Below are 20,289 nucleotides of genomic sequence, written 5' to 3'. Positions count from 1 at the left end.
AAGGAAAATCCAAACAGATGTAAAGTTGTAGCTATATGACTGCCTCTCATGGACCATACTGAAAATATTAAAGTACAAAGGTAGAGCTAAGTTACTTAAAAGTATCTCTGGAACATACTGGGGAGTGGATATGAAAAAGGTGGTAATGCTATACAGAACAGGAATTAGGCCACTTATTGAGTATGGATGCCAAGACTTTAGGTCAGCAGTGAACACAAATCTGAGAAAACTAGACTACATCCAAGTACAGCCATTGCATATTGCATGTGGTGCCTTCATTCTTATGCCAGTGAAGTGCCTATCACTCTTAGAATGAAGTTCTTAGACTTAACCTTTTGGGCCAAAGTACTAGGTAACACTCAGCGAATATATAATGATTATTTGGAATTAAGTGGAGGCTAAGTAGGGCAAAAATTCAAAGTTCCCCATGTAAACAGGGTATAGAGTGGATAAAGAATCTTAATGGGGAAAAAAAGGACTAAAAGAGATCAAATTCTACTGTTGTTCGGAAAATTCTCTATCATTAGAAAACCATTCCCCAGAGGTAGGCATGAAATAATATAATCAAATAAATAAAAGGAAAAGAATGATAAATATACAAGATATAAGAAATCAATATATTTGTGATAAGCGGGGACACTATGGCCATATATATATATATATACAGATGACTCAAAAGATGAAGGAACAGTGGGAAGAGTGGAAACAGCCTTCTGCGTGTCCTCACTCAGACTCAAGAAAGTTCTAAGGCTAACTTTGTATCCATTTTTACGGTTTAGCTAACGGATTATGCTAGCATTAAACTAGGCTTTAGACGTGTGGTCAGCTGCCATGGCCATCTTCTCTGATTCCTTCTCAGGATAGCAGGCAATTTACAATGGAAAGTGTGACATCAGAAATGATATTCTGAATGCAATATTACTGCTAACAACCAAACTGGTGCAATTGGATATAACCATAGTAATAGCATGGATTCTGGTGCATGTAGGGATGTAAAAGATTGGAAGACAGACAGAAAAAAGGGCTATTAATTATGAACAAACTGATCAAGGAATCTCCTTAAGAAAACTGAAATTTAGACACCTAATGAAAAATGAGTAAAGGAAGGAATGTCAAGAACTGTGAGCAAACTAAATGAAGGGGAGAAAATTCCAAATAGTATGCCAAACAGTTGACAATGTTGATATAATCTAAGACCCTGAAAGGAAGAATGAAGTGGTTCTTTTCAGAATTCTAACAGGGCATTGTAGGTTAAGCAGTAATTTATTTCTAATTAACAAGAATAAACATAAATTATGCATAACAGGTCCAGGAAATGATAGATCATATTATTTGGGATTGTAAAGACTGTACCAGTGAAAGGGGGTGTTTATACAGAAAATTCAGAGGCCTTAAATAACAAAATTTTCCTTGAAACAACTATCAAGGATACAAGGAAAATGGGGCCCAATAAAAAAAGCTCTTCTGCAATTCTTTAAGAATACTGGTAAAGGTGCAAGATTCTAAGCCAAGAACAAGGTATGAAGAAGAATGGGGGAGACCTATGTTGGGAGCTCCTAAGTAAGAATGCAGCAGAAGTCCTGGCTGCAAGAGTAGTTCTGCTAGCAGCAGTTACCCAAGGCCCTAAAGGAAGAGCTAGCCATTCCCTAAGAGTAGGGAACCTTTTGCTCTAGCTTCTGGAGGGTCACTTAATGAGGCATTTGCCCACACCTTGGACTGGGGAAGCAAGTGGTAGGAAGTGGCTCCAGGATGCAGTCCTGAAATGGGTATATGCTATCACTGCCTCTCATAGGGATCCTAGGTCAGAGCCTGGTGGAGAAAGAGGGCTTGGCTCTCCTACCAACTGCCCTGTGTGTGGAGGGGCATAAACCCCTTTATCTCCCCCAACCTTGGAGAAGAGGAGAGTACAGAGATATTGTAAGCCTTGAGTCAAGACTACTCCACCCACAGGAGTCGGTAGGTGGGCTGAAGATCCTTTCTTTTCTGGGGGCATTGGACTGTATCTATTTTGTTGGACTCTGTTACCCTGAAAGGAAGTGAATGCAACTGGTGACCCAGCCAGAAGGTGTAGTTGCTACCTAACAAAAGGTGGACCACTTAGCAATAGAACAATTGCTGGAGAGGGACGCTGGAAACGGAGCAGAGCTGGCACCCAGTGGTATAACCACTAGACAGCACCACCTGTACATGTAATCCCCATCATACAAGGTACGTTTACACTGCAATATAAAACCTGTTGCACCTAGTCTCAGAGCCCAGATCAACTGACTTGGGCTAGTGGGACTCAGGCTGTGGGGTTAAAAATAGCAGTGTAGACATTTGAGCTCAGCCTGAAGCCCAGGCTCTGAGAGCCCCCTCTCTTGAGGGATCTCACAGTCCAGGCTCTAGCCCAAGCCCAAATGTCTTATCTGCAATTTTTAGCCCCACAGTCTGAGCCCAAGTCAGCTAACTCAGGCCAGCAGCATCTGTGCCCCAGGTCTTTTATTGCAGTATAGACATACCCAAAGAGGCAATGCTTTTAGGATTGCTGGAGAAGAACTAGAGGGTCAGGAAGGGCAAGCATGCTGCATTACTCACAAAGTCTGTAATGGTTGGGTAGATTCTTAAAAATAACTGACAGGAAAAGTCATTTTACCAACTTTGAAGTGACAGGCAAATAATTGGCTCCAAGTAGGGTCCTTGACGTGACACAATGGGGCAAATTCATCCTGGTTTATATTCAAATAATTGACCTCATTTGTGTTACACTGACATTGGCTTCAATAGTTGCAGGAAAGATTAATTAGCCTCATTGTGTCTGGGAGCCTACTTTCAGTCAGTTATGTCAGTCAAAAAGCTAGTAGAATGACCTTATCTTTTATTTATATTTAGTAATCTGATTGCAAACAGGAATAACAAGCATCTGGCACTATGGGATGGATTTATTAAATACACTGAAATAAATGACAAAAGCCAGCTCATACCTTGAATCCATCTGACATGCTGAAGTGTGCAGATATTCGAAAGGGAAACTCACACGATTCCTGGGAACACTGCAATTCAATAACTACAACTTGTTTGCCTTTCTCAGTACTAATCTGAAAACAAACAAACAACACAACCCTTTTATTTCAGTACATGTCACATTCATACTGCTGTTAATGTTTTCTTCAACTGTTTGTTGTCATAACATATACTTCCCCACGTCCCCCACATTGTATAGGGAACCATCATGATGTACTGCTATGAAAGCATTAGTGGAATGTACAGCAATTATTTATTACCACAGCACCTAGAAGCTCCAGTCAGTATCAGAGATTCACTGTGCTGGACAATGTACAATTTCTTCTATATTTTGAGATCTGAAAGTCTTCTCCATTTTGAAATGAAACTTACTGTATTTAAATTACATTTAATTTATTTATATAAAATCTTTGTTAACTGTATAAACTGCCAGAAGAATATACACATTACTGTCCTTTGTTACCTTAGGGATGCTATAGTGATAAAAATTAGAGTTTTGTTGCAAGTAAAGTTAGGCTGCACTGAAAGATGCACTACTTTAAATTTGTTTGTCAATATTGTTTTTCGTTTTTGTGACCCTGATGGCATAATAATTTGTAAGATTAAAGCAAAAAATTAAAGTAATGCATACAGAACTGCAAACCATTTATTGATCCTACTGCATTCTACTAACATAAGAGATGTCACTAAAGATGCTTACTTTTTCCAGGGCATCATATTTTGCAACTTCAAATTCTTGTGGAAAATAAGGAATATCTTGATCATTTTCTGTATAAAATCTGAAATCAGAATAATTGAAATTCTCTTAAACATTTTAAAATAAATCTTAGAAATTAGTAATTTTACAAGATTGCAGCATCACACTGCAGGGCCTACATTTATACAATATAAGTGTATTTTCCCACAGCCCAGAAAAACCAAAAACTTATTCTGAACAAGTAAAATTCAGTGCCACACAAGCTGCTGACATGCACATAACATGCCATGGATACTTTGACTGATCAGTGCGTCCAAGCTGAAGCTGAACATGGAGACTGGCTTTCAACTTTACTCATCTTGCAAAAAACATTGTGATTTACCTGCCTGGCCCACTAATATGCTACATGCCTTACCTGGTTTTGCCCATCCAGTTGCATTTTAGCAATCCTAAATATCAGTGGGAGATTAAGTCCCACCCTGTCCTTAGACTTTAAATATATGTCCTAATATTAAAGTCATGCCCTTCAACATCAAGTATTTTAAGCAAATAAGTATAATTTGTAACTGATTCATTCCTAGAAAATAATTAACATCTATTCTACCACTGATGGCTTTTAATGAGAGTGAAACGTGTATTTTATTAATAAGTTTTTAAAATGTGAGTGTGTTAGTTGTTTCTTCTTATGCAACTTGCTCTCTCCTTAATTACAGTAAGATCAGCCCTTTGCTTTCAACTGGCATAGGAGTAACTTCAATACACATGATATTCAGCTGAGCTGGGGGGTTTATAGTAGCTGCAGGTGCTCAGCACTTCTGAAAATCAGATTCATTGAGTGTTCTGTGGCAGAAGGACCAGACAGGAATGTAAACAAAAATCTATCTGTTTTAGCAGAGAAATTCCGTAGCCAGAGAAATTGCTATAGTGAACAAAACTCTAGTTTAAGATAGCGTGGCCTTTTAAAATCATAATCAATTATTTTAAATGATAATATCATAATTATTATAATATTATAATATATATATATATATAATGTTATAATATTATTTTTTTTAAACACAGAGCTTGAGCCCACAGTCTTTTCTGCCTATTTAATTCCCAATAAGATCAATGGAAGTTTTGCATGTATCAGGGATGCAGGATTGAGTTATACACCTCTACCACGATATAACACGAACCAATACAACACGAATTTGGATATAACGCGGTAAAGCAGCGCTACTGGGGGGGTTGGGCTGCGCGCTCCAGCGGATCAAAGCAAGTTCAATATAACGTGGTTTCACCTATAACACAGTAAGATTTTTTGGCTCCTGAGGACAGCGTTATATCGGGGTAGAGGTGTATGTGTCTAACCAATACAAAAGCTAAGAAAGTCAAAGTTAAAGGTGATCTGAAAATGGGGAAACCCCCTTTTTTTTTTTTTGCGCTTTCTTAAGATGCATTAAAAAAAAGGCCTGGAGGTTCTCTTTCATAAAAAGTGCTTTGGGGGGTTTTTAATTGGAAATCTCCAGTTTGAACTGCCTGTTTTTGATGGAGGACTCTCTGGACTGCTTGAGAACTAGCAGATTAGGATGTCACAGGAGATTAAAATCTGACAAAATGGAAGAGGAATGGGAGAAAAAGCTCTGTTTATGAAAGATTCAATATCCTTGCCTCTTTAACTGAAAGCTCATACAGTTCTCTAGGCCTCTAGCAACATTAAGGAAGACAACCTTTACCACTCCTGATATTACAAAGCTTAAAAAAAAAAATTAAGAAAAAGCACAATGATTTTTATTCCATTCGCCTTTGCAGGTCACCTGTCAGATAACTGCTTCACAGTCAGCTCATTCTGTTGTGTGATGATACAACAAAATTAAATGGAATGCAAGATCCTCATCAGTTTCAAAACTGCCACATAGGTTACAGACGATAGTCTTCTGAGTGAAACAGTGATGGAGTATCATTCAGCATTAAGAATGTCCTGCTTTTTGTTAAGACAGTGCTTTAAAGATACTTAATGTCAATATCTGTTTTTTGCATATCCTTAGTTCATTTTTTTCTTTTTTTTGAAAGAAAAAAGAATGAAGTCTTCATTATAAATGTGAGATGCAGTATTGTTACCCAACACCTCATGAAAGCACTTTCATAGCTGTTATGGTCTGGAGTACTTAGCAACTTAAATAGGAGGATTACATTGTATGCTAAAGATACTTGTAAAACTTGTTTTAAAAATAAAAAAAGGGTTTGTCTCCATGATGGGGCTATAAGCTCTATGATGGTGTGATTTCTAAGCGCATTAACATGTTGGGTATTAATTGGTCCATGTATACTGATGGCACTAAAGGTTCCTAGTTCACTTTAACATATTACTGTTTCAAACAGCACTACCTTAAAGCACACGATCAGGGTCTACCAGACCAATTAATGCTCCACATGTTAATGCACTCTATAAATCACAAACCTATACAACACAACACATCACCCTGGCGTATGGAAAAGCCTAGTGCAGGGCACAGCCAAATTAAACTACATTTTTAGCAACCGTGAGGTCTAGAGAATTGAGCTGGGAGCCAAAACCTTTTGAGTTCTGATCCCAGCTCTGCCTCACAGTTCTCCAGGGGCGGCTCCAGGCCCCAGCATGCCAAGCGCGTGGTTGGGGCGGCAAGCCGCGGGGGGCGCTTTGTCGGCGCCGTGAGGGCGGCAGGCAGGCTGCCTCTGGCGGCTTGCCTGTGGAGGGTCCACTGGTCCCGCGGCTTCGGAGGACCTCCCGCAGGTGTGCCTGCGGGAGGTCCTCCGAAGCCGCAGGACCAGCGGACCCTCCGCAGGTAAACCGCCGGAGGCAGCCTGCCTGCCGTGCTTGGGGCGTCAAAATCCCTAGAGCCGCCCCTGCAGTTCTCAGTATGTTCTTGGAGAAGGTACTTGTGGATAGCCCTGCACTGGTATGCGAGACAAAAGAGAAGACACAAGGCAACTTCCCCTCTCTTCTGTGACACTACAAAAGAATAGCAGTAGTGGCAGAACTGCTTGGCTTTCTGAAAGTGGGCAGGGAGGGAGAAGGTGATTACCCTGTGCTGGCCACCTAAGCACAAGAGGAATCCCACATTGTACCTTGTAAGAGGTTGGTAGAGCTCCAGTGTGCATGCCCAGGGGAATTCTAATGGAAACATCCAGAATTCCTCCAGGAAATCCTGTTGCTGTGGGCCCCCACAACAACTTCCCTTCAAATGCAGCTAGTGACTCAGGGTAACAATATAGACCCTCAACATCAGTTTATACTTCTGTAAAATGAGGATAATATTTATTCACCTACCTCATCATGGAAATGTTTGTAAAGTCAGTGGGGGTTTTTGCTACTAACTTCACTGGGAGCAGGCTCAGATCAAATCCGTGATTATTATTAATTATTGTTATTATTTTTAATGTATCTTTTCTAAAACTCCCAAGATCCTAGGCTGCATTACAGAATAATAGCCTCTAAAATTTCTATGTCATTACTTAATCCAGAGGCAAGTTAGAGCTTTTACGAATGGAAAGAAAAAGCACTCAAAAACATTAGGGTTTTAGAAATGGTTAAGTCTTTGAGGCTGCTGGCAGGGTTTTCAAAAGTAAATGTAAATTTCACACACTTATATATCTCAAAAACATTAGCCAACATGAAAAAACAATTATATCTGAAGTTGCAACGTGCTAATACTTTGTGCATACGCTGAGCTAGAACAAAAGTCAAATCAAATCTCAGAACTAGGATTCAAAAGCAAAAATGGTTTCTTTATTAAAACAAGATATGAGAGCTCTATCTATGGTCATGTATATACAAAATACAGAAAACAGAGAAAGGTTCAGGATTTTTTTTTAAAGATACTGTTGTCAAGATAGCATCCAACCTGTAGAAGTCACCAAAGTAACTCTGTGGGGACTACAGGAGCTGGGGCACGGTTTTGTTATTTTCCTTTTTAAAATATTGCAAGGAACATATGCGACAGGTATCCCTTGAATGATTCATTACTACTTCTAGCTCTCAAAAATTAGAAGAGCAACCTCTGTTTATCCCCAAATAGGACCCATCTAAGAAGACAATACGCAAATATTTCACATCACGTGAGACACTTTGTCAAAGGACCACAGATCAGCCAAAGTGGAGCATTCTTCTCCCCAACTATAAAAACTAAAATGGCTAAAATGAGAGTATTGTTAATCACATAGGCAAGTATCTCAAATTTGTAAATGGATAAACCTCTTTCTTTTTCCACAACCTAGCTAATAAATTAGCAAAGGTCACATCCATCTCTCCTATGCAAAGTGTTTTCACCCCAAACTGACTATAAACTATACGCTGTGTTTTTTGTAAATCAAATATATTGTGAATAATTTGTCCTTCACCTCAAATTAGCATCTGCACAGCAGTTTGCCTTGTGAGTCAGATATATATCCTTCCATATGTGAAAAATGCCTCGTTTTATTATAAATCCTAAATAATGTGAAATACTTATGTATAATCAAATAATGTATGGAGTATGTCCTCCAAACTTAGAAGATTGTAAAGATTTTGTTGTTTTTCATTGTAAATAATTGTTACACTCTAGAATAGGAATTGTCTGGCCTATGGAAGGAAAAATGTTAAAAGACAAACCAGGGTATAACTTTGGGATATGAAGAGAAATTGCTTAGATTGGGGGAATCCCAATTGATAGTAGGGCCAAAATCCTTGAAATCAAAGGTGGATTAAAATTTATTGGGGCCCTGGGCACAAAGAACATTGCCCCCCTACACAGCCCATGAGATATTAACTCCCTTGTAAGTCCAGTCAAATTGGTGTAAGAGAGATTGAAAGGAGTTGTTTTAAGCAACTGCTTTTAATATTGTAAACTTGTCCCTTTTGCACCAATCATGCCAAAGAGAAGTAACCACACTCTTTAAAATGCCTTACAGACAAGTGCACCTTTGGACTTGTGATAAATGTGTTAGGTACTAACTGATTAAGAATTGTTGATCCATAAGTAACTGTAATGAGAAATCTTGGTAATTTGCATTGTTCTCTGACATAACTAGCCTCAACTCTGGTCTGTGATAATTGCTTGTAAGATCATATTGTGTTGTAGTACACACACTTGGCTGTGTCTACATTTGTGTGGGGAACTGCTGATTATTTATGTTAATGTGGTTCTGGTGAATTAATAAATTGTTGGTTGGTTAAGAATAAGCAAGTGAGCAGTACTTCTCAAATCAGAACAAGCTGAAAGTTGACCTGAAAAGAACCTAGTGTTAAACTAATAAGCTAACATTCCCTGGACTCAATGAAAAGGGTTTATCCTACTGGATTCTATTACATATTGGGTTAAACATAGTTTGTTAGATTTCAACTTTAAAAATCTAACAGGCATGCTGGCAAATTAATAAACTGATCCCCGTTCACACTTAATATCAAAATACATTTTTTCTTTTATGATGGGCAGAAGGATTACCTGATGCTCTCCATATTGGGCCCAACGGAGCTCTCACTGACTTCCAAGGGAGTGGGATCAGGGCCACAGTTTTCATTCTTCTCAGTGGCATCCTGTTTCTCCTTAATGTCATGCTCAGAAGAGGAGTGGTTTTTCTCACCTGTTATTAAAATACGTTACTTGGCATAATTCCTTCTACCTGGTTTACTTATGTTTAACACATTAATAGCTCAAAAATCAATAATGCGACTTAGTATTTGCAAAGTGCTTTATATGTTCAAAGAACTGTATGGATGCTAAATAATTAATCATCAAAATATTCCTATCAGGTAGCTAAGGTAAACAGTAGCAGGTTACAAATAGAGAAACTGAGGCAACGAGGTAACATTATTTGGCCAACGTCCAACAGTGAGTCACTGGTAGAGCAGAGATTAGAACTCAGGGGCTCCTGACTCCTAACCCTACGTTTATTTTTCAAGATCACACTGATCCATAATATTAATTTATCCATGAGATACTAAATTCTGTATTACAAGGAGTTCAGAAAAATATAACAACATTTTTACTACAAACTTATGGGGGGGTGGGGGGGGGGGGAACAACACATAAAACTCACAGATGACACTTCATTAGCAGACACTGCTATCACCAAAAAGCAAAAAGAAATAAAAGTTACTTAGAAGTGTTAAAAAAAAAAACAGGGGGAGGGGCATGAAATAATGAATGGGTTTCAGTCTGAAAAAAAAATTAAGACAATGTATGAGGGGACTAATAACCTAAAACAGATTATTTGGTCTATTTTCAAATTCTTGGGTAGTCTCTCATAGTGTCACTACGGACCTTTTTTGCGTGTATTTTTCTTTCTGAATAAAATTGAAATCTGTGTATCTTAATTATAGTATGTTCAAACCCTTCTTCCACACTCATTCCTATTAATTTTATACTTCTACTATTACATCCTGTTCTCTAGATTTCATAATTCCTCAAAGTTTGTTGTCTCAGAAACTAACACCCATCTTTGTAGCATTCTGTTAACGCAATATATATTGCTGTCTCAAACTAAAGCTTCTAGCTAACTACAAGTGATATTTTTTCAGTGTATTCAAAAAGACTGCCATGATTGGATTTATTATTTTACCCACAGTCTTGATCCAGGGTCTGATCCAAAGCCCGTTAAAATCAATGGGAAAGACTCCAATATGGTGTGGTCCATTAGTCCAGCCTTTTTTCTGCATCTTCTATTTATATTACTTTTTTGCAAACAACTATTGTTGCAAATCCATTTGAAATTAGTTCTAAATTAAATCTTCCTCTCCAAAGGTACCAGCCCATAAAAAGCTTCACTAAATACACTTACCGTAATGGCTTGGCTTTTGATCAGAACTACCTTCCAATGATTTACTAGACTCATAGTCATCAATCTGTAAAAGTTTTCCTTCTTCAGCTGATTTCCATACAAAATCAACACTTACAATGGGGAGTCGATACTTCTCAATAGTTTTCAGATGATAAGAGCTGAATACAGCAACATTATCCACAATGACATGTGTACACTAAAAATGAGATTAAAAATCACAGCCATTATGCAGATACAAAAATAGGTAACTACTTCTGTTTATTAGTTTGTTTACTCAATACTAATTTCTTATTAGTAAACAACGTAGTGAATGCCATTGAAAATGAGGTAGATTCTGAGGCTAAAATAGAGAAAGAACAAGTTAAAAATTACTTAGACAAGTTAGATATATTCAAGTCACCAGAGCCTGATGAAATACATCATAGAATACTCAAGGAGCTAACTGAGGAGATATCTGCGCCATTAGCGATTATCTTTGAAAACTCATGGCAGATAGAAGAGATTCCAGAGGACTGGAAGAGGGCAAATATAAAAAGGGGAATAAGGATAACCTGGAGAATTACAGACCAGATAGCTTAACTTCAGTACCCAGAAAGATAATGGAATGAATAATCAAGCAATCAATTCACAAACATCTAGAAGATAGTAAGGTGATAAGTAAGTGTCAATGAGGATTTGTCAAGAACAAATTGTGTCAAACCAACATAATAGCTTTGACAGGGTAGCAAGCCTTGTGGATGAGGGGGAAGCAGTAGATATGGCATATCTTCACTTTAGTAAGGCTTTTGATACGGTCTCACATGACCTTCTCATAAACAAACTAGTGGAATATAGCTTAGATCAGTGGTGGGCAACCTGTGGCCCATGCCGCTTCCCGCAGCTCCCATTGGCTGGGAATGGTGAACCACGGCCACTGGGAGCTGCAGGTGGCCGTGTTTGCAGACGGTCAATGTAAACAAACTAACTATCTCGCAGACCACCAGTGTATTACCCTGACAGGCCGCGTGCAGCCCGCAGACCACAGATTGCCCATCACTGGCCTAGATGGAACTACTATATGGTGAGTGCATAAGTGGTTGGAAAACCATTCCCAGAAAGTAGTTATTAGTGGTTCACAGTCAAGCTGGAAGGGCATATCGAGTAGGGTCCTGCAAGAATCAGTCCTGAGTCTAGTTCTGTTCAATATCTTCATAAATGATTTAGACAATGGAATAGAGAATATGATTATAAAGTTTGCAGATGATACCAAGCTGGAAGGGGTTGCAAGTGCTTTGGAGGATAGGATTAAAATTGAAAATGATCTGAACAAATTTGAGAAATGGTCTGAGGTAAACAGAATGAAATTCAATAAGGACAAATGCAAAGTACTCCACTTAGGAACAATCAATTGAACACATATAAAATGGGAAATGAGTACTGTGAAAAGGGATCTGGGAATCACAGTGGATCACAAGCTAAATATAAGTCAAGAGTGTAACACAGCTGCAAAAAAAGCAAACATCATTCTGGGGGTATATTAGCAGGAGTGCTGTAAGCAAGATATGAGAAGTAATTCTTACACTCTAGTCTGCGCTAATAATGCCTCTCCTGGAGTATTGCGTCCAGTTCTGATGCCACATTACAGGAAAGATGTGGACAAACTGAAGAAAGTCCAGAGGAGAGCAACAAAAATGATAAAGGTCTAGAAAACATGACCCATGTTTCTGTCAGGGTAGTTAAGGACCGGAACAAATTGCCTAGGGAGGTTGTGAAATTTCCGTTGTTGGAGATTTTTAAGAACAGGTTAGACAAACACCTGTCAGGAATGGTCTAGTTATTACAGAGTCCTGCCTTGTGTGCAGGGGACTTGACTAGATGACCTCTCACAGTCCCTTCCAGTCCTATGCTTTTATGGTGTTCCAAGAAGGAGGAGTGCTAGGCAGAGACGGGATCCACCTAACGAAGAGAATGAAGAGCATCTTCGCAAGCAGGCTGGCTAACCTAGTGAGGAGCGCTTTAAACTAAGTTCACCGGGGGAAAGAGACCAAAGCCCTGAGGTAAGTGGGGAAGTGGGATTCCAGGAGGAAGCATGAGCAGGAGAGCGCAAGAGGGGAGAATTCCTGCCTCATACTGAGAAAGCAGGACGATCAGCGAGTTATCTTAAGTGCCTATACACAAATGCAAGAAGCCTGGGAAACAAGCGAGGAGAACTAGAAGTCCTGGCACAGTCAAGGAATTATGATGTGATTGGAATAAGAGAGACTTGGTGGGATAACTTACATGACTGGAGTACTGTCATGGATGGATATAAACTGTTCAGGAAGGACAGGCAGGGCAGAAAAGATGGGGGAGTTGCATTGTATGTAAGAGAGCAGTATGACTGCTCGGAGCTCCGGTATGAAACTGCAGAAAAACCTGAGAGTCTCTGGATTAACTTTAGAAGTGTGAGCAACAAGGGTGATGTCATGGTGGGAGTCTGCTATAGACCACCAGACCAGGGAGATGAGGTGGATGAGGCATTCTTCCAGCAACTAACAGAAGTTACTAGATTGCAGGCCCTGGTTCTCATGGGAGACTTCAATCACTCTGATATGTGCTGGGAGAGCAATATAGTGGTGCACAGACAATCCGGGAAGTTTTTGGAAAGTGTAGGGGACAATTTCCTGATGCAAGTGCTGGAGGAACCAATGAGGGGCAGAGCTCTTCTCACAAACAGGGAAGAATTAGTAGGAAAGCAAAAGTGGATGGGAACCTGGGAGGCAGTGACCATGAGATGGTAGAATTCAGGATCCTGATAAAAGGAAGAAAGGAGAGCAGCAGAATAAGGACCCTGGACTTCAGAAAAGCAGACTGACTCCCTCAGGGAACTGATGGGCAGGATCCCCTGGGAGAATAACATGAGGGGGAAAGGAGTCTAGGAGAGCTAGCTGTATTTTAAAGAATCCTTATTGAGGTTGCAGGAACAAACCATCCCGGTGTGTAGAAAGAATAGTAAATATGGCAGGTGACCAGCTTGGCTTAACAGTGAAATCCTTGCTGATCTTAAACACAAAAAAGAAGCTTACAAGAAGTGGAAGATTGGACAAATTACCAGGGAGGAGTATAAAAATATTGCTCAGGCATGCAGGAGTGAAATCAGGAAGGCCAAATCACACTTGGAGTTGCAGCTAGCAAGAGATGTTAGAGTAACCAGAAGGGTTTCTTCCGGTATGTTAGCAACAAGAAGAAAGCCAAGGAAAGTGTGGGCCCCTTACTGAATGAGGGAGGCAACCTAGTGACAGAGGATATGGAAAAAATCTATTGTACTCAATGCTTTTTTTGCCTCTGTCTTCACAAACAAGGTCACTCCCAGACTGCTGCACTGGGCAGCACAGCATGGGGAGGAGGTGAGCAGCCCTCTGTGGAGAAAGAAGTGGTTCAGGATTATTTAGAAAAGTTGGACAAGCACAAGTCCGTGGGGCTGGATGCGCTGCATCCGAGGGTGGTAAAGGAGTTGGTGGATGTGATTGCAGAGCCGTTGGCTATTATTTTTGAAAACTCACGACAATCGAGGGAGGTCCCGGATGACTGGAAAAAGGCTAATGAAGTACCCAACTTTAAAAAAGGGAAGGAGGAGGATCCGGGGAACTACAGGCCAGTCAGCCTCATCTCAGTCCCTGGAAAAATCATGGAGCAGGTCCTCAAGGAATCAATTCTGAACCACTTAGAGGAGAGGAAAGTGATCAGAAACAGTCAGCATGGATTCATCAAGGGCAAGTCATGCCTAACTAACCTAATTGCCTTCTATGGCGAGATAACTGACTCTGTGGATGAGGGGAAAGCAGTGGATGTGTTATTCCTTGACTTTAGCAAAACTTTTGATATGGTCTCCCACAGCATTCTTGCCAGCAGGTTAAAAACTATGGGCTGGATGAATGGACTATAAGGTGGATAGAAAGCTGGCTAGATCATCGGGCTCAACAGGTAGTGATCAATGTCTCCATGTCTAGTTGGCAGCTGGTATCAAGCGGAGTGCCCCAAGGGTTGGTCCTGGGGCCGGTTTTGTTCAATATCTTCATTAATGATCTGGAGGATGGCGTGGACTGCACCCTCAGCAAGTTTGCAGATGACACTAAACTGGGAGGAGTGGTAGATACTCTGGAGGGTAGGGACAGGATACAGAGGGACCTAGACAAATTAGAGGATTGAGACAAAAGAAATCTGATGAGGTTCAACAAGGACAAGTGCAGAGTCCTGCACTTAGGACGGAAGAATCCCATGCACTGTTACAGACTAAGGGCCCAAATGGCTAGGCAGCAGTTCTGCAGAAAAGGACCTAGGGGTTACAGTGAAGAAGCTGGACATGAGTCGACAGTGTGCCCTTGTTGCCAAGAAGGCTAACAGCATTTTGGGCTGTATAAGTAGGGGCATTGCCAGCAGATCGAGGGACGTGATCATTCCCCTCTATTTGACATTGGTGAGGCCTCATCTGGAATACTGTGTCCAGTTTTGGGCCCCACACTACAAGAAGGATGTGGAAAAACAGGAAAGAGTCCAGCAGAGGGCAACAAAAATGATTAGGGGTCTGGAGCACATGACTTACGAGGAGAGGCTGAGGGAACTGGGATTGTTAGTCTGCAGAAGAGAAAAATGAGGGGGGATATGATAGCTGCTTTCAACTACCTAAAAGGGGGTTCCAAAGAGGATGGATCTAGACTGTTCTCAGTGGTACAAAATGACAGAACAAGGAGTAATGGTCTCAAGTTGCAGTGGGGGAGGTTTAGGTTGGATATTAGGAAAAACTTTTTCCACTAGGAGGGTGGTGAAGCACTGGAATGGGTTACCTAGGGAGGTGGTGGAATCTCCTTTCTTAGAGGCTTTTAAGGTCAGGCTTGACAAAGCCCTGGCTGGGATGATTAAGTTGGGAATTGGTCCTGCTTTGAGCAGGGGGTTGGACTAGATGAACTCCTAAGGTCCCTTCCAACTCTGATATTCTATGATTCTACACTAATCCAAACAAAAACACAACTAAGACCTAATGCAAGACCTGTCATTTTGTGTGACACCTTCCCTCGGTGATAAGGAGAAGAATAATGGCCTGGTAATTTTTCTCCTGGAAAAAGACTGCCATCAAAAATGACACAGTAAAACAAAGTAAAGGTGGAGCATATGGTTCTTTTGTGGACAGAAAGGATATTGCTCTTAATTTTTATGTGACACCTAGAGATTACAGTGATAGATATATTACAACTGCACTGATAAATAGAACTACACCTCTACCCTGATATAACGCGACCCGATATAACACGAATTTGGATATAAAGTGGTAAAGCAGCGCTCTGGTGGGCGGGGCTGGGCCATTGTTGGCTAAGGGAAAGCCAACAGTGCTGCTTGGCAGCACAGTTCAGCTAACAACTCCCAGTGCGCAAGCCAACAACCCTCCCCCAGGGTGGAGTCCTCTAGGCAACAGCCAGCCAGCCCCCCATGGCAAGGCGCCAGCACATGCAAGTGGACCCGTCTCTACCTGCACAGAGCTCGTTATTTTGCCACCATATCGGACACGCTTCTGGAGCGGCCACCCACAGGGCCAGCCTCATCTGGCTCCCGCATCTACCGGCAATCTGGGGTGGCAGCGGCGGTGGGGTGGAGCAGAAGGGCACAGTGGGAGAGATGTGGGAGCCACCAGCGCAGCGACCCGCCCGAGCCTTGCCCCACTCTACAGGGCCCAGCTCCCCATCGAGGAGTCAGGCCACACAGTCCCTGCTGTCCATGTAGCAAAGGCTGCGGCCAGCCGGCGCAGCCCTCAGCAGGGAGGCAGGACCAAGGAGCCACCTCACCCAGAAGGGAGAGGGGAGAGGACAGAGACCGAGCCCCTCCGTGGGGGGATTGCCAGGGGCAGGAAAACAGGACTTCCCTGTTCTCTGCCTAGAGCGAGATTGTAGCAAACAGCCCAGGGGTAGCCGCTGTATAACTCAGACCTGCTTTGGTCACAGCTGCTGCCATGCTGGCCCCTCAGCCTAGACTAGGGGTTGTAAGAGCTCTGAAAACTAGCTGGGGACCAGAGAGCTGGGGATCAGTGTCTGTCAATCAAAGGCCAAAGCAAGTTTGATAAAGCGCTTTCACCTACAATGCCGTAAGATTTTTTGGCTCCTGAGGACAGCGTTATATCGGGATAGAGGTGTATTTATATTAAAACTTCATACATGAAAGCTCTCTCGCTCACTCTATCTGCATCAATTTTGATTTTTCTGCCAGAGGCAAAAGTTAACCTTCTTCAGTATTCATTGGGGGGGGGGGGGAGTGAAATATACCTCATGATTTAGCACAAAATAAATTATTCCGCCATTTTCTTTAATGCATGTTCTCAGTCTATTCTTCTCCTTAATGGGTAAATGTTTCACTTTAAGAAAGAACACACAGTTTTCAAAGATTGCCACAGTCATCCTATTAAAAAAAACAAAACGAAGTGTTTTAATTCACAAAACTTCCAGAATTTCCTTGCATACCATACCCCACCCAAGTGACCTATCACCAAACATTACAGCCTTGTCTACAGTAGGGACATTTTAAAAGATTCCACTGTTATTAATACTCTTTTCAGATCCATCAAGGCGCCCACTCTGAATTGGTTTTAACCATAGTTTCTGAAATGCTGCTGAACAGTGTCTGGCTTGGTCTAGACTTGCAGATAAATCATGTTCTAAAACAGTTCAGCTGCACCTGCTGCTCAAATCTGTCATTAGCAGTGGGCAATTTTCTTATCTTAGACAAGGCCAAAATGACTCTGTCTCTTACCGACACAACAGCATTACAGTACATGTAAATTCCTACTAGGGTGACCAGACGTCCCGATATTTAGGCATTTGTCCTGCGTCCCGCCCAATGTTTGGGAGTTTTTTGCTCTGCCGGAGCGACTCTGCTTCCCCCCCCACTCCCACTCCGCTAATGGGACTCCTCCTCCCTCCCCCCATGTGTCCTGATATTTTCTTCATCCCATCTGGTCACCCTAATTCCTAGAGCCCTGCGGGAATAAATTTTTTTTATCTGCATCTAATCAGTGATCCACAAACATGGTCTGCAGATATAAAAAGGATATCTGCAAATCTGCAGAGCTCTACAAATTCCCTATTTAATCTTATATACACATTTCCATTTATAGGCAGAGACACTATACATTTGTCACAGATCCACAGGTCCAGTATTCTCAAACAGCTCTAGAGCAGTCCCTGGGATGATCCCCTTCTATGTGTCAACCCCCTCAGGATCACACTCTCTCACTGGGATAAACCCCTTGGCTTTACCACCTCCTGGGACTGAACCTCGGAGCCTTCAGCACTCCTGTTTCACACCATGAGCTCCCCTCAGCGAGTCCACCTGAATTATACACCTGGGGAAGACTTACACACCCAAAGGGAGCAATGCACCCCTGACTTCCTCATTCTGGAGTGACTCTCAGATAGTGTTATAAAAACAGAAGGGTTTATTATACTTCCTTAGTTAGCATGGAGAATAGAAAGTTACAACAAAGTCCCTCTGGGTCAGACCAGAACCAGAGCCCTCTCCGACCACCCTCAAGTGCCAGTTCAGAAGTGTCTCCTGCTTCCTGCAGCCCACATTTAACAACCCCATCGCAGTCCTTTGTTCTTGTTCCCAGGCAAACCTTGTCACCTGGCCATCCATCCTCCTTAGCTCCAGATGATCTCAATGATGGTCGGGCAAATGTTGGCCCAGGCCCCAGACAGCTAGGCATCAGTCACACCTGAATCTCTGGGTCTATGCAAGGAGTAAACAACCTTTTCCCACCATCTAGTTAAGCATGTAACACATAGGGGAAACTGAAATACACATGATATTCACACAAAATATTATGAAAAATTTCCACTTTGTCATATTACACACAAAAAAACTACATTAAAAGAACAATATGTTTGCAAAGTCAAGCTCTCAGAAGTTAGGATATGCCCAAATCAAGGTTGCCCAAGCAACCTCAATTGAGCTTCTTTGTGTGTATACATTATGATCACATGCTACTTTACCCATACTGTTTCTGCCTCATTAACTGTATAGGATGGACTGCGCTCCAGTGATGAATCAGTACTGCGTAGTTAAACCACTGTCCATTTGTTGAAGAAGTTGGAATGAGTGGAACAGTGGAAATCTGAGATGATCTGAACCGGTAAAAATCTTACAAGATCAACAGAGCTCTTGCCATTTTGGTCCCTTTGATGTGAATAGTCATATAATTTCAGCACTGCCAGACTCAAACCCTAGACTGAACCTAAACTGGATTTGAACACAGTTTCCACAGATCATCTCAAATCCCGCTCTGACAATGTACAGTTGCCAAAAAGAGGATTTTCTCAATATAACCCAGGGATCGGCAACCTTTCAGAAGTGGTATACCGAGTCTTCATTTATTCACTCTAATTTTAGGTTTTGCGTGCTAGTAATACATTTCAATGTTTTTAGAAGGTCTCTTTCTATGTCTATAATATATAACTAAACTATTGTTGTATGTAAAGTAAATAAGGGTTTTAAAATGTTTAAGAAGCTTCATTTCAAATTAAATTAAAATGCAAAGCCCATGGATCAGTGGCCAGGACCCGGGCAGTGTGAATCAGTGTCACTGAAAATCAGCTCACGTACCCTGCCATAGGCTACCTACCCCTGATATAACCTCTAGAATAGACTCTGGCCCGCAACCCCCTTTTAAAGTTTGATGTCATATTGAAAAATAATGTACTGTATCTGTGCAGCCAGAACAATGAGATTTTCTAGAGTTTGAAGTAAATGAAAATAATTACAAAATGTCAGTCTAGCCACCCAGATCTGATCCTGCAATTCAAGAAACAACCCAAACAGATGGCAATAATTCCCAGAAAAGCACCATAAAGGGCATTCCGTGTTACACTTTCTCTGTTAAACTACTTACTGCTCAACTAGAAAAGAGAGAAGTTTCTTAAAGAGATGAGGCCTGCAAATACAGTTAACATCTGAATCACCCAGTAAACAGAAAAGGAAGTGCAAATCCAAGGGGAGAAAAGATTTCACTCTCCCTCACCTTCCCCCTTATTCGTCTGCAACCTAAATAAGAAACACAACTCTATAGATGTAAAGAAGCACCCAAGTCCACCCCTAGACTAAAATCTAGTGTTAGAGAGTGAGACAAACTCACTTGCTGGGAGCGAGCTCCCTGCCCAGAGGGATCTTCCGGTATCTGCAAAGATGCGTGACAGAGGCTGCGTGTAATGACTAGAGGGGGTGGAACGTTCTCCGGTTCCAAAAGTACTAAAGGGAAACGCCCGTCCAAACGGCACAAAAGAGAGCACTTGACTGCGAACCAGACGATCAACCCAATTGAACAAGAAGCAGGTTCTCCTACTGGGCAGCTAGGAGCCGCAGCCGCTGCCGTCTGCGTCGGCGCTGGAAGTAGACGGCGATATTGACAGTGCAAGTGAATTCTGGGGGACCTTTTAGGGATTAGGAAACTGAATCTAGCCGCCCCTGTTTCATCCCTCTGGAGAATACAGAGCGGACACCACAATACTGGGGCTGCCGGGCTGGGTTTTCAGCCGCTGTTTCTTTCGTTCTGTTGATGGGTGGAGATGATTTTACTCTCTCTGCGTCTATTACAGACTCTCCTCCACCCATCCCCATAGGGGGAGACTTCAATACAGACAGCAAAATCCTCCCCCTGGCTAGTGACCCAAATACATGTTTGTTGTATTCGTTTTATAGATGTAATAAAAGCATGAGTGTCACTCATCAGACAGCTTTATTTGGGGAATCAGCTTGCTATTGAGGATTAACACAAAAGGGTTTGCATTTTACTTCCACACACACGTTTCCAA

The 20,289-nt window shown here is 41.6% G+C and overlaps 1 protein-coding gene across 5 annotated transcripts in view; it reads right to left on the bottom strand.

Moving 5' to 3' along the window:
* The window catches only part of PARP4 (poly(ADP-ribose) polymerase family member 4), a 130,704-nt gene that overhangs the window by 108,275 nt on the left and 2,140 nt on the right, over nucleotides 1–20,289 (bottom strand). For 4 of the 5 annotated variants that reach the window (XM_039527060.1, XM_039527071.1, XM_039527044.1 and 1 more), the window contains 5 exons: nucleotides 16,750–16,882; nucleotides 10,481–10,676; nucleotides 9,145–9,283; nucleotides 3,704–3,782; nucleotides 2,964–3,077 (listed from right to left, as the gene is read on the bottom strand). In XM_039527060.1, the coding sequence (XP_039382994.1) occupies nucleotides 2,964–3,077; nucleotides 3,704–3,782; nucleotides 9,145–9,283; nucleotides 10,481–10,676; nucleotides 16,750–16,881 (660 nt within the window). In that variant the 5' untranslated portion in view covers nucleotide 16,882. Of the gene's footprint in view, nucleotides 1–2,963; nucleotides 3,078–3,703; nucleotides 3,783–9,144; nucleotides 9,284–10,480; nucleotides 10,677–16,749; nucleotides 16,883–19,613; nucleotides 19,744–20,289 lie in introns of those variants that run through there. The other variant, XM_039527053.1, reaches the window with a different exon arrangement.

The sequence above is a fragment of the Mauremys reevesii genome, linkage group 1 (genome assembly GCF_016161935.1).
Source record: "Mauremys reevesii isolate NIE-2019 linkage group 1, ASM1616193v1, whole genome shotgun sequence".
In the NCBI taxonomy this organism is placed as follows: Eukaryota; Metazoa; Chordata; order Testudines; family Geoemydidae; genus Mauremys; species Mauremys reevesii.
This window is presented reverse-complemented; position numbering and strand designations above follow the sequence as displayed.